The 12,836-nt window shown below is 36.2% G+C and overlaps 1 protein-coding gene across 2 annotated transcripts in view; it reads left to right on the top strand.

Moving 5' to 3' along the window:
• Nucleotides 1-10,107, top strand: part of LOC114657962 (transient receptor potential cation channel subfamily V member 5-like) — a 46,876-nt gene extending 36,769 nt beyond the window's left edge. Inside the window, exons 12-15 of one of the 2 annotated variants that reach the window (XM_028809953.2) lie at nucleotides 2,570-2,636; nucleotides 3,084-3,352; nucleotides 9,496-9,602; nucleotides 9,724-10,107. In XM_028809953.2, coding sequence (XP_028665786.2) covers nucleotides 2,570-2,636; nucleotides 3,084-3,352; nucleotides 9,496-9,602; nucleotides 9,724-9,994 — 714 coding nt within the window. In that variant the 3' untranslated portion in view covers nucleotides 9,995-10,107. Of the gene's footprint in view, nucleotides 1-2,569; nucleotides 2,637-3,083; nucleotides 3,353-7,376; nucleotides 7,560-9,495; nucleotides 9,603-9,723 lie in introns of those variants that run through there. The other variant, XM_051932089.1, reaches the window with a different exon arrangement.
• The last annotated feature ends 2,729 nt before the right edge of the window (nucleotides 10,108-12,836 follow it).

Here is a 12,836-nt window from a genome sequence, read left to right as displayed (position 1 = left end):
GTGTTTTAGTAAATCAAGCTGTTGGTCATGTTTCTGGTTGATTGAATTTCACTAGAGAAAACCCAATATTGTTTGTTTGCATTTCACTAAGTGAGTGAGAAAGAAGTTAAGATTGCGCTCCCTAAAAGAGGTTGAATATCCAACACTTCCAAGTCTCTGACATACAACACAGCAAACCTTGTCATTGATGTACAAAAACAAGACTTTTGTCTTCCCTCACTTAAAGTCCATTACCAATTAATTTGTTTCCTTGATATTTAATTATATGTCCTTTATGCTACCCCATGTATGAAATTTTGTTTACTTACACCAACGGTGCCTCTCTGGCTAAAGGATCTGGCTGGCAACTCAAAGGTTGCCAGTTCAGCTCCTGACAGTGACTGAAGGAATGCTACTCCATTGGGCCCTTGAGCAAGGCCCTTAAACTGCAATTGCTCCAGGGGTGCTGTACAAATAACTAACCCTGCACTCTGACCCCAAAACTCTCCATGTGTCTCTGGAGAGTATGTTGGGGTATGTGAAAAATGACTAATTCTTAATACAAGAAATTGTATATGGTGAATAAAGGATTATCACTTATGATGAAATTCACAAGGGTGGTGGTGTCAGCAGACTTCACTATTCTTAGATATTCTGTATGTGAAATACAGCTGTTTACTTGCAGTGAAAAAAGGAGTTGTAATGAAATACAAACCTCTTTGGCACCCATACTCATGGTTTACCAAATTTGTCCTTCGGCTTCACCACCTACTTTTCGTCAAAAGAAAGTCCAGTAACTCAAGAACTGGTTGTTACTCATGTTTATTAGTTTGTAAAAAAGCACGAGAGAGGTAATTATGATAAACACAGTGCTATGCTTTATAAAGAGGATGTTGACATAAATGCTTGTTAATTCTGACATTAAAGAATTGTGAAGTCCCAGAAACGCTTCATCCTTCACCAATCTTTTTTACCTTGAAGGCAAAATAGCACTGATCCAAGTACATGCTAGAGTAGTTTAGATAGATAGATAGATAGATAGATAGATAGATAGATAGATAGATAGATAGATAGATAGATAGATAGATAGATAGATAGATAGATAGATAGATAGATAGATAGATAGATAGATAGATAGATAGATAGATACTTTATTAATCCCAATGGGAAATTCACATTCTCCAGCAGCAGCATACTGATACAATAAATAATATTAAATTAAAGAATGATAATAATGCTGGTGAAAAACAGACAATAACTATGTATAATGTTAAATGTTAACATTTAACCCCCACCCCCACGCATCCCTCCCCCCCCCCGGATGGAATTAAAGAGTCGCATTGTTTAGGGGGAGGAAGGATCTCCTCAATCTGTCAGTGGAGCAGGACAGTGACAGCAGTTTAACAGCTCTGCAAACTTTTTAAGCATGACCAATGTCGAGGTGACAGGTCATTGAGGCAGCACATAGTGAAAGTCTTTAAGAGAGGTATTTATGTTCATGTTATTAAAGTGGTTTGAATCTTTTGACCTGCTTTAATTGAGAACTAACTAGCATACGTCTTAACTGTCTTTATGGTATTGAAGCAGGTATAGATTCTTTACTACTGTTTACTGCAGAGAAACCACTATACATCAATCTTCTGGTTGATGAAGGATAACTGAAGGCTTACACCTGGTTAAGTCTGTTCAGACAGCAATGTGTTTCACTTTATGGTCAATAACTGACTGGAGGTCTTTCCACACATCTGTGCTTAATAAGATTTTAAAAATATTTTGGCATCTGATCACCATCATAGGTGGTCAAAATAACTCCCCTCCATCTTTTAGCATAAATGAATGAATAGCTGTTTGTTTAGCTTATAGCAACAAGAAGCCAAACGGTTGAGCTACCACTTTTGTTTCTAAAGATCTTGGCCACATTTTAGTGAAACATCACAGAGCAATCAGACAATTTTATCTGTAGCGAGATTAGGGAGCAGGTCGAGGAGACCCTAGAGAGGTGGAGATATGCTCTAGAAATCAGTAGACCACAAAAGGGATGCCCTAATGAATGGTGACTTGCCGTGTGGAACACGGGTGACATAGGATTATTTTCATGGGTATTTTTAAGGTTTTCTTTTGGCTAGTGTTGGTCACCATCGGGTTCTTGTCTATCAAACTTTGCTATCTCCTTCCTACATGAAAAACTAAGATTACATTTGTTTTCTCGTACACCTCTGCAAAGTAATGGGGTAAGTAAAATATAAAAATTAATTTTTGGAGTGGATTTTATTTTTTAAGAAACAGATTTTAAACAAAAGATAGTTTAGTAGTGGTAAGCAAAGTATTAGTTATCTATCTTGTTTGTGTCAATGACTGAATCTTAGAGTAGGCACCTTTTGGTGTAGATGTGTAATAGATTAGTCCACACACACCTATTAAAAAAAGCAGAGAAAGCACTATGGACGGCACACTTCACACAATCCTGTTTGAACCTAATTTGCAAATATTAAGATGATTGCTAAAACATTTTTTGGAAATAAAATATGTTAATATTTTTTGGATTTGCATAGTATGCATTTATTCTTACATCTTTTTTTTCTCTTGTTAGATAATATTCAGTGACCTTCTTTGTTTTATTTGGCTTATGAGCTTTTCTCTGGTTGGCTTCAGCACAGGTGAGAAAACAACTGAACATTCAAACCTTACCTAAAATAAACTTTCTGTATGAGTATAGACTATCCAGTGTTTTTATAGTTATCTGAAGTATCCTTATCTTACATTAAGAGAAGTGTTATGTACACTTTCATTCCTGAGAATATGGCACAGTCCTCGCTCTCATTTTCAGTCTAAACATAATGTTTCTTTTTATAAAAGAAAGCACAATATGAGTGAGCACATGACTTGGTATTGCAAGGAGTATTACATAGTTCTTTTGTGATTATAATCCAGGTGTTCAAAAAAGTGGTATTGTTATTGTGTGTGTGTGTATGTATGTATGTATGTATGTAACATATCACAAAGCAGTCTAAACTACTCAACTACAGTTTTATTAAAAATATATTTCTAAAATTTTTATGAGGTAAGTTCATAATTTAGCTTACTTTATTTTTTTATTATTGCAGCTCTATGGATGCCTTACATGACACAAGACCCTAGTCAAGATCCACAGTTTGGTGATTTCCCAACTCTTTTCTTTGTGGAGTTTGAGTTATCTCTTGGGTTGCTGGACATACCAATGAATTACAGTGTTTGGACACCAAGTATTGTGAAGATTCTGCACGTAGCTTTAACTGTGTTTACCTTTCTGCTGATGATGAATCTGCTCATTGCCATGATGGCAGACACACAGTGGAGGGTTGCACAGGAAAGAGACGAGCTTTGGAGAGCCCAGGTAATTTAGAAAGTCCTTTTTTCAATCATGACTCAAAGATTTTTTTTTATTTATTTAAGTCGATGATTTACTCCTAGTACAGTAATATTCTTAATTGCTTATAACAATTTTGTTTTGATATTCCTTCTTGTTATACATTACACTTTTCACAAAAAAAATAATTTGGATTTACCTGTGATTTTTGTCTTCCTAAAAATATATTTACAATGAAGCCTTTCCTCCTTTTCCTCTTGCATGTGTCTTGGCTTTTTTCATCCTGATTGCCTACCTGTTTGTATAGGCTACATGCACTGGACATTGTTTTTTCTGCATTTATACAATCACCAGTAGCTTCTAACAGTTGTCAATTCTGTTTCATAAAAACTGTAACAAAACTTGCAATGAATGGACTTTCAACCAAATGGCAAATGCTGCAGGAAGACATGTTCATGTAGGGCACACAAGCATTGGATTAGGAAGAATTCTTGTGTTAATAAGTCAGTGTTAGTGATGAGGTGTGCCTTTCAACCACACTGCAGGTCTAAAGTAATAGTCTATTGGGAAGTTCTTATTGGAGTGGAAATTACACATCACCTCACATTTCAGTTACTCTCCAGGTAAAATCACCATATGTTGATTTTTTAAAATGTTTTTTTTTCCTCAACTAAGTAATTTTCTAATTAAATTACAGAACTGTATATAGTGCTTTTGGTTAACTGTGTTGTAATTAAACACTGGGGGGGGGGGGGGGGGGGGTTCAGTTAAATTGTTTACTGCCTGTAACATTGCATGTGCATAATTTTCCTGTTTTATAGGTGTATTTATGGAAGATATCTTCTACAAAAAGGGAAATGAAAATTAAAAATGTAAAATGATAATGCAATCTCTGTTTTTGCAATTTCATTTTCAAAATCTATGTGCAATAATGATGCAAAAATTACAAATAAATTTAAATAACTGCTTTTGAAATTTCATTTTCAGCTTGAACCGAAATAAAGCTGCAAAAATGAAAAGTAAAATGCAAATAAGCACTGGCACCACCTGTTGCTCATATTTTTTCATTTTCAACTTTCCATTTTTATCTTCCATTTTGCATTTTCATTTTCAAGTTCTCCACATACAAATAATGTGGATTAATGGATGGGGCTTTGCATCTTGATTTCCCAGAATTCTCTGTCCTTTGTAGATGTAGCCACTTCGATCGACAGAATACTTCTCACTTCGACTGTGTTTAATTCATGTGATTTTTATCTTTTCATCTCCGTATTGTGAGCTTCACTGCAAAAGTGTCTCACAAAATCTGAAGACCACTCATAATTGTTGTTCTGAAGTATTTAATGTGCTATTTAATTACAATATTTAACATGACAAAAATTAGCCTTTATTATGTCATAATTTACATTTATTTACACTGAAGTGCAAACATTAAAATTGAAATTGCAAATAGTGTTATTTCATTTTTTTTTTAATCTTTGTAGCATTCTTGCATGTAGACTTTGAAATTGCAAAAGAGACATTGCATTTTCATTTTATAATTTTAATTTAAATTTCCTTTTTTGCAGAAAATACCTCCCATAGTGTATTGACATGTACGTAGCATGTAATGCAGTGCCAAAACCAATTGTTACATTATAAATCTATTTTAATTTGTGTTATTTATTGCAGGTAGTATTTTAAACTGGGTGACATGGTGGCGCAGTAGATAGAATTACAGCCCCATGGCTCCATAAGTTCGTGTTAGATTCCTAGCTTTGCCACATTCTTTATATGGACACACTTTTCTTGTGTCTATGTGGATTAAGTAATATGAGTGAATGTGTGTAAGCAGGTCCTGTGTGAGTAGGGTAGGTTTCTGGCATTTTAGTCACATATGACTAACAAAGGTTTTAAGCCACCCTAATCCCACACAGTCCTTGGCACATTACAAAAACCTTGACTTGGGTGGAAAGGTGATTTGACGGAAATGAGATTGGCGACAGAGTGCAATCGAACCCACTATCTTAAAATGAAATTAAACCCTAACCACGGTGAAACCTTACATGTGTGAAGTACTGGAAATGTGAGTTTGTCTATTGGAGAATCAAACCTTCAATCTTTCTTAGAAAAGCATTTTTATCCATTGAGCCAATATCTCCAAATCACTGAAAAGAGTATTTCACCAAATTTGTATATAAATGAAGAAAAACCACAGCATAGAGAGAAGCGTGCGCATTGCAACAGGTACACATGTCGTAAATGTAGGAAGGACGGTTCTTGCGTGTGTGTAAACTGTTAACATTTGAATCTGATGATTGCATATAGCCTGAACTGACCTCTGTACTATTCTTTCCTCTGCATGTCCTGGAGTACAAAAGAAACATCACCATACAGCAACATGTGGGGACTGGCAAGATCGGGGGGAAAAAAAACACGCAAAACATGCGGTCAGTGATTACTACCGCAAGATGTTATGCGAATGAATATGAATAATATGAATAATGTTGCATCCGTGCCACGATGTTTTCCGAAATGTACTATACAGGTCATAAAATGAGTTATTCCAAATATCATATATACCTATGTCTTTTATCCATCCAGATCAGAGAATGTCTAGTTCCATTGCCTCAAAACACCACTCACATCTACAGTTATTCCCAGTTTCAGATAAAAAGTAATAGCATCAGATCCCTGAGGGGAGGGGGGGGATGGGGCGGTAGTATGCATCGTGGTCGTGACTGAGAGAGTAAAAGTGAAAAAAAATGGTGACTAAGTCCTATAAATGTACAGCGGCTGTTACAGACACAAACAAAATTTATGTGTGTACTGTATAATATTAACAATAAGAGCAGCTCACTACTGAAAATGTCAAATATAGGAGGCAATCGGGATCAAACCGGGGTCTCTTGATTACAAGTCAGCAAATCTTACCGCCATGCCTTCGGAAGCTGTTGTATCGTCCTTGAACCTTTTGTGAAAGTGTTTATTTGATCTTTGGACTTCAGGCTTCACACCTTATATAGTTTATGTCTACATTTTGTAACATTTATTACTAAAATATGAAAAAGTTTCTGTTTTAACAATGTGCTTACACAGAACACATGAAATGCATGTGTTCCAAATAATGATCTATTATTTCCACTCTAAAACTCCAGCACTTCACTCCCAGATAATCAATTAGGCATGAGCTGGGAGAACTTTGTGAATGTTCTGCAATGGTGGGAGGATGGAATAGCAGGCTGCTTGCTGCTTGTCTTAATCGGCACATTTAGAGGACAAAAGACGCTGAGGGAGAGGTGTGAACGGATTTAAGGTGTGCCGGATTTACAAGTTTTCTCGAAGTCTATGGTAATTCTAGTGTTTAAAAAAGCAGAACAAAAATTTCTCAAACTAAAAAAAAAACAAAACACACAAAAACAACCACCTCCTCCTACTTGCATTAAAGAGCAATGGGCAAATATGGCCCCATGTGATCCTTTGTATACTGTATATTATACTAAAAATATAAAAGATTAAGACCCAAGATGCTTTTTTAAAATATTAATTAATTAAATCCTGGAGAAAATCTTGAGCCATTTCTTGGAGATAGAATTTATTTTTTTAAGATAAAAAAAGACATTACTTTCCCACTAGTTATGACATCAGTTTTCCATGCAGTTATAAAATGTGTTTTAGGAATCTTCCAATAATGCAAAATCAGACTTTGTATGAAGAGCGAAGTATTGGATACCTGTGCTTTTTCATTTGCTATTACTCTAAATATTAATATTAAAGGATAGGTGATGATTTTAGACCCACAAACCATGCAAAAATTTTAGCTAAAATGGTCCAGGTGTGGAGTACTTCAAAAACATATGACTTAATAAGGCAGGCACATGTTGACAGTGTTCACCAATACAATCTGGGTCAATATACATTTTAGGAAAAATTAAATAACATGCATTGTCCCATGTACAATTTTTGTTGAATTGTAGTATGCTTTGCACAGAGAAAAGAAGAATGTATTTTTCTTAATAGCCAAGTTCCATTCTTTATCTGAAATTCTAATAGAAACCTAATTTTCCCATAGAGGTTATCTAGAGGTGAATATGTGGTGATTATATATGGATTCAGCTGACAAAGGTGTCCCAGCCTTATCATATGTTCCAGTATCACCAAGTCTGAAGTGACTGGTGGACCATGGAATCGCTGGTAGATTGATGGTAATTAGAATTAACTGGAGCACAGAACAAGGCATACTCAGAGAATTTTATTTTCATGGCTAGTTAAGCAGCTTTAGTTTCATGGGACTTCTGCCCTCTTTCAAAGTCTCAGTATACAGTACGTTCAATGGATTCAGATGATAATCTTATTCTTTCACTTTATTCATAGTTTATTTTGCAGCCTTGTTGCTATAATTGTTTAAATTCCTTTTTCCCCACTTCAAGTAACTCCAAAATGACAGAATGAAAACATGAGATCATAAAATTTTCCAAATTTATTAAAAATATAAAGTGAAATAACGACATTGACACAAGTATTTAGACCCTCTTGACAGTAATTCCAGCCTGGATTGCAAATTTTCTGCTATTCTTCCAGTTTGTACTTATTTATTTATTTGGGTGAAATGTCTAAGAAGATTTTTCCCCCTTAGAAACATCTCATGTGTCTTCCAAAGAGTTCCTACAGATATCCCTAGAGAAGTTTCTCTACGAATAAATAAACTTGAGAGGAAATAAATTGTTTAAATGCTTTTTTTTCTGCTACTTCTTCAAAGCTCAAGGCTATGCTAAAATATGAAACAAAAACAGAAAAGTCCTCTAATTTACAATAGCTAAATTTATTAAATAGTAAGATTCACCATCAATAGGTAGTACACTTTGCTTACATCTTCTACATATTAAGTACACAACAGCTTGTGTCAATGTATGGTACATCAGCTGGCTGGGTTGGAATAACACATTGAGTAAGTGAGCAATGATGCAGACATTTAAAGGCCCTGCATTTCTACTATCTGGCCATTTTGTGGATTTACTGCTAAAAGTTCAGGGTGACTACCTATTCATCATACACATTAATGTTAAATGGCTCTATGCAGTAATGTTTGTTTTATTTTTTAGAACTAGGGGGCTCCACCCCCTGCTTGCTTCGCTCGCCCACCCCCAGCTTTGGGTTAACCGGATATTTAATTTAAAGAGATTGTTATTTTCATGGGAATTGTTACATATGCATTATTTTCACTTTTACTTTAAAACTTTAGTAAAAACAATATTTGGAATTAACTTTTATTTAAGATCGCATTGAATTTTGATTCCATGTTTAGACTTACATTGTGACAACGCAATGTATAACTGCCCGTAAGTGAATATAATTTCTTTCTCTCTAATAAATTACCCGACTTTTTTGAATGTTTGTCCCTGCTCTTTCTTCTTCACTTAGTTGTTGACGTGTCTAGAACATATAAAATTATTGTCCTGATAAAATTTATAAGAGCTGAGAGCACAGAAAGTGTGTCAGACAAAAGCATTCACACAACTGAGAGGTTAGATGACCATGGTCTTGTTTGAAAATGGTTGTAAGTAGGGCGTGACTTGAAAGAATCTAATGGCAAAAATCACCGTCTCGCGGGACTTGCTTCCAAAGGTTGTAACGTGACTTGAAAGAATCTCATGTTAAAAGTCTCCATCTTGCAGGACTTCATTTCAAAAAGTCACATCTTGTCCCAAGATTTTTTTTATTATAATAGAGAGATATATAACAGAACGATGCTGCATGCTTGATCATTGAGAACATACCACTAATTACTGTCAGTTACTAATGCAGTGGAGTAAATTACATCCATCCATTTTTCACTCCACTTACCTAACACGTGTTAATCTCAGCAATATTAACGACAAGGTGGGAATCTACCCCTCGGTACCAGTCCACCACAGGGCACACTTACATATGGCCAGAATAGAGCCACCCACTGCATGACTTTCTAATGTGAAAGGAAAACCAGAATATCTAGTGAAAAACCCCACACATATAATATCATTTTTATTTATAAAAAAAAAAAAATGATTCATTCATAACCTGTAAAATTTCAGGTTTTTAAATTTGAATAAGCTTTAGTTGCTTTTGACTACCTATAGAATGAATATTTTGCCTTTCTCCATAATTTTATTTTATTCCTTCCAATAAATGCCAATTCTCTCTTTTCTCAATAGGTGGTTGCTACTACAGTCATGCTTGAGCGAAGGATACCTCGATGTATGTGGCCAAGACTAGGCATTTGGGGTGGGGATTATGGGCTAGATAAGAAATGGTACTTTAGGTAAGGCATAAATGGTTTTCATCACCATCCTCTTAGACATAATTTGTTCCCCTTTTTGGACTTGAATTGCACCAAGTTTTAAAATCTCTGTCAAAATATTCTAATTTTTTTGTTGTTCCAGGGTGGAAGACCGCAATGACAATGCAGCTCAGAAACTGAGACGCTATGCTGAGGCGTTCCAATATGGTATAAACAAAGAAAATTTGGACAAGAAAGTAGGCGATACAGGAGAATCACTGTTTAGATCACAGTTACCTACACCTTCAGTTTCGGATCAGTTTGACCCCAACAGAAAGTCCCTTTTGGGCTGGAAGATTATTCAAAGAAACACACTGGGCTCTGACTTTGGAGAACAAGTAGAGGATAGAGAGGAGGAGGTGTACCATGTCTAACTCAGCAGCAAACTTTGTTCCATTGTATTTGTTGTGAAAGTGTTTATCATGTGAAACAAATGAAACCCTGCCAAATGTCGGACTCTTTACCCAATTAAAAAGGAAAAAAAAACTTCTCATTGGGTGATTTATTGTTTTTTTAATTTGTGTAATGTGTTTAAGATGCATGAAAGTCAGAATTTTAATGAACATCAATGTTCAGTTTGCTCAACTAATTTTAACTACCTCATCAAATAGATATTGACATACAGTGCATCCGGAAAGTATTCACAGCGCATCACTTTTTTCACATTTTGTTATGTTACAGCCTTATTCCAAAATGGATTAAATTCATTTTTTTCGTCAGAATTCTACACACAACACCCCATAATGACAACGTGAAAAGTTTACTTGAGGTTTTTGCAAATTTATTAAAAATAAATAAACTGAGAAATCCCATGTACATAAGTATCCACAGCCTTTGCTCAATACTTTGTCGATGCACCTTTGGCAGCAGTTACAGTCTCAATTCTTTTTGAATATGATGCCACAAGCTTGGCACACCTCTCCTTGGCCAGTTTCGCCCATTCCTCTTTGCAGCACCTCTCAAGCTCCATCAGGTTGGATGGGAAGCGTCAGTGCACAGCCATTTTAAGATCTCTCCAGAGATGTTCAATCGGATTCAAGTCTGGGCTCTGGCTGGGCCACTCAAGGACATTCACAGAGTTGTCCTGAAGCCACTCCTTTGATATCTTGGCTGTGTGCTGAGGGTCGTTGTCCTGTTGAAAGATGAACCGTCGCCCCAGTCTGAGGTCAAGAGCGCTCTGGAGCAGGTTTTCATCCAGGATGTCTCTGTACATTGCTGCAGTCATCTTTCCCTTTATCCTGACTAGTCCCCCAGTCCCTGCCGCTGAAAAACCCCCCCACAGCATGATGCTGCCACCACCATGCTTCACTGTAGGGATGGTATTGGCCTGGTGATGAGCGGTGCCTGGTTTCCTCCAAACGTGACGCCTGGCATTCACACCAAAGAGTTCAATCTTTGTCTCATCAGACCAGAGAATTTTCTTTCTCATGGTCTGAGAGTCCTTCAGGTGCCTTTTGGCAAACTCCAGGCGGGCTGCCATGTGCCTTTTACTAAGGAGTGGCTTCCGTCTGGCCACTCTACCATATAGGCCTGATTGGTGGATTGCTGCAGAGATGGTTATCCTTCTGGAAGGTTCTCCTCTCTCCACAGATGACCTCTGGAGCTCTGACAGAGTGACCATCGGGTTCTTGGTCACCCTCCCTGACTAAGGCCCTTCTCCCCCGATCGCTCAGTTTAGATGGCTGGCCAGCTCTAGGAAGAGTCCTGGTGGTTTCGAACTTCTTCCACTTACGGATGATGGAAGCCACGGTGCTCATTGGGACCTTCAAAGCCGCAGAAATTTTTCTGTAACCTTCCCCAGTTCCTTGAGAAAATCCTGTCTCTGAGGTCTACAGACAATTCCTTTGACTTCATGCTTGGTTTGTGCTCTGACATGAACTGTCAACTGTGGAACCTTATATAGACAGGTGTGTGCCTTTCCAAATCATGTCCAATCAACTGAATTTACCACAGGTGGACTCCAATTAAGCTGCAGAAACATCTCAAGGATGATCAGGGGAAACAGGATACACCTGAGCTCAATTTTGAGCTTCATGGCAAAGGCTGTGAATACTTATGTACATGTGCTTTCTCAATTTTTTTATTTTTAATACATTTGCAAAAATCTCAAGTAAACTTTTTTCACGTTGTAATTATGGGGTGTTGTGTCTAGAATTCTGAGTAAAAAATGAATTTAATCCATTTTGGAATAAGGCTGTAACATAACAAAATGTGGAAAAAGTGATGCGCTGTGAATACTTTCCGGATGCACTGTATTCACAGTACTGTGAATATAACATTTTAGTAAGGGCAAAACATCTAAATATACAGTCCACACTTTAGGGTATGTTTTATAATCAAAACATAGTGTTATTTTCATTAAACTTTTTAAATATAAACTTTTATAAGATTTTCACTTTAATTTAGTCTTAATCTCTGAAGACAGCCATGCATTTATGCAAGGTTTCATGGAGTAGTTACAGAAAAAAGACCAATCAAATAGATGGTAAAACAAATCCATACCAAAACAAGATATTAACAAATGTTACAATGTATAATCTTTGTGCAGTGACCAGAGTAAAAGCCACAAAGACTGGGTTTTTCTAAAAAAAAAAAAAAAAAAAAAAAGGTTGTAGTTATAAGACTATGTTTTGTTTTAAACTTTTAAAATTCTTCAAGTCTAGCAATGTCCACTTTAAAAAATTCCAGGATAAAGTATTACTATGTCTGTTATTGCCTCTGCAACTATTGTCAGACAATTTTTCAACAGACTAGTCCTGTGCTGGGTAGTTTCTGAAATTTCAAAATGTTTTGTAGCAAGGAGGAGTACTGCTTAGTCTGCAAGATGTAATAGAAGCATTACATTTGCATTAGCTCTGTCTGCAATTAAGTGTTTTATTTTTTGATGAATAAAGTTCAGCTAATGTCTAATTATACTGGCCTCTGCAGTGTATACTTTAAGAGATTAGTTGTATGGTAGGGGTTAGCATGTGTGATGGTTTTAGCAAAATGACTCAAGGGCAGTAGACATTCCAGACTGCAGTTGTGCAAAGAGTGTGTACCACTCCTAACTTAGAAATATAAGCAAAGCTGAGGTTTAAAGGATAATTTCCTTTAATTTTAGGAAGCACTGTTTTGCTTTAAGCTATTCAACCCAGAAACTCCAAAATAAAGCTCTTCTTCCCTCTGGATCCTTATTCAGAATTACAAGTAAGTGTGACGTGATTGTCGTTTTAA

This window comes from Erpetoichthys calabaricus, chromosome 9, assembly GCF_900747795.2.
Source record: "Erpetoichthys calabaricus chromosome 9, fErpCal1.3, whole genome shotgun sequence".
Taxonomy (NCBI): domain Eukaryota; kingdom Metazoa; phylum Chordata; class Cladistia; order Polypteriformes; family Polypteridae; genus Erpetoichthys; species Erpetoichthys calabaricus.
The sequence above is the reverse complement of the archived record's forward strand: the minus strand, read 5'-3'. Positions and strand labels throughout refer to the sequence as shown.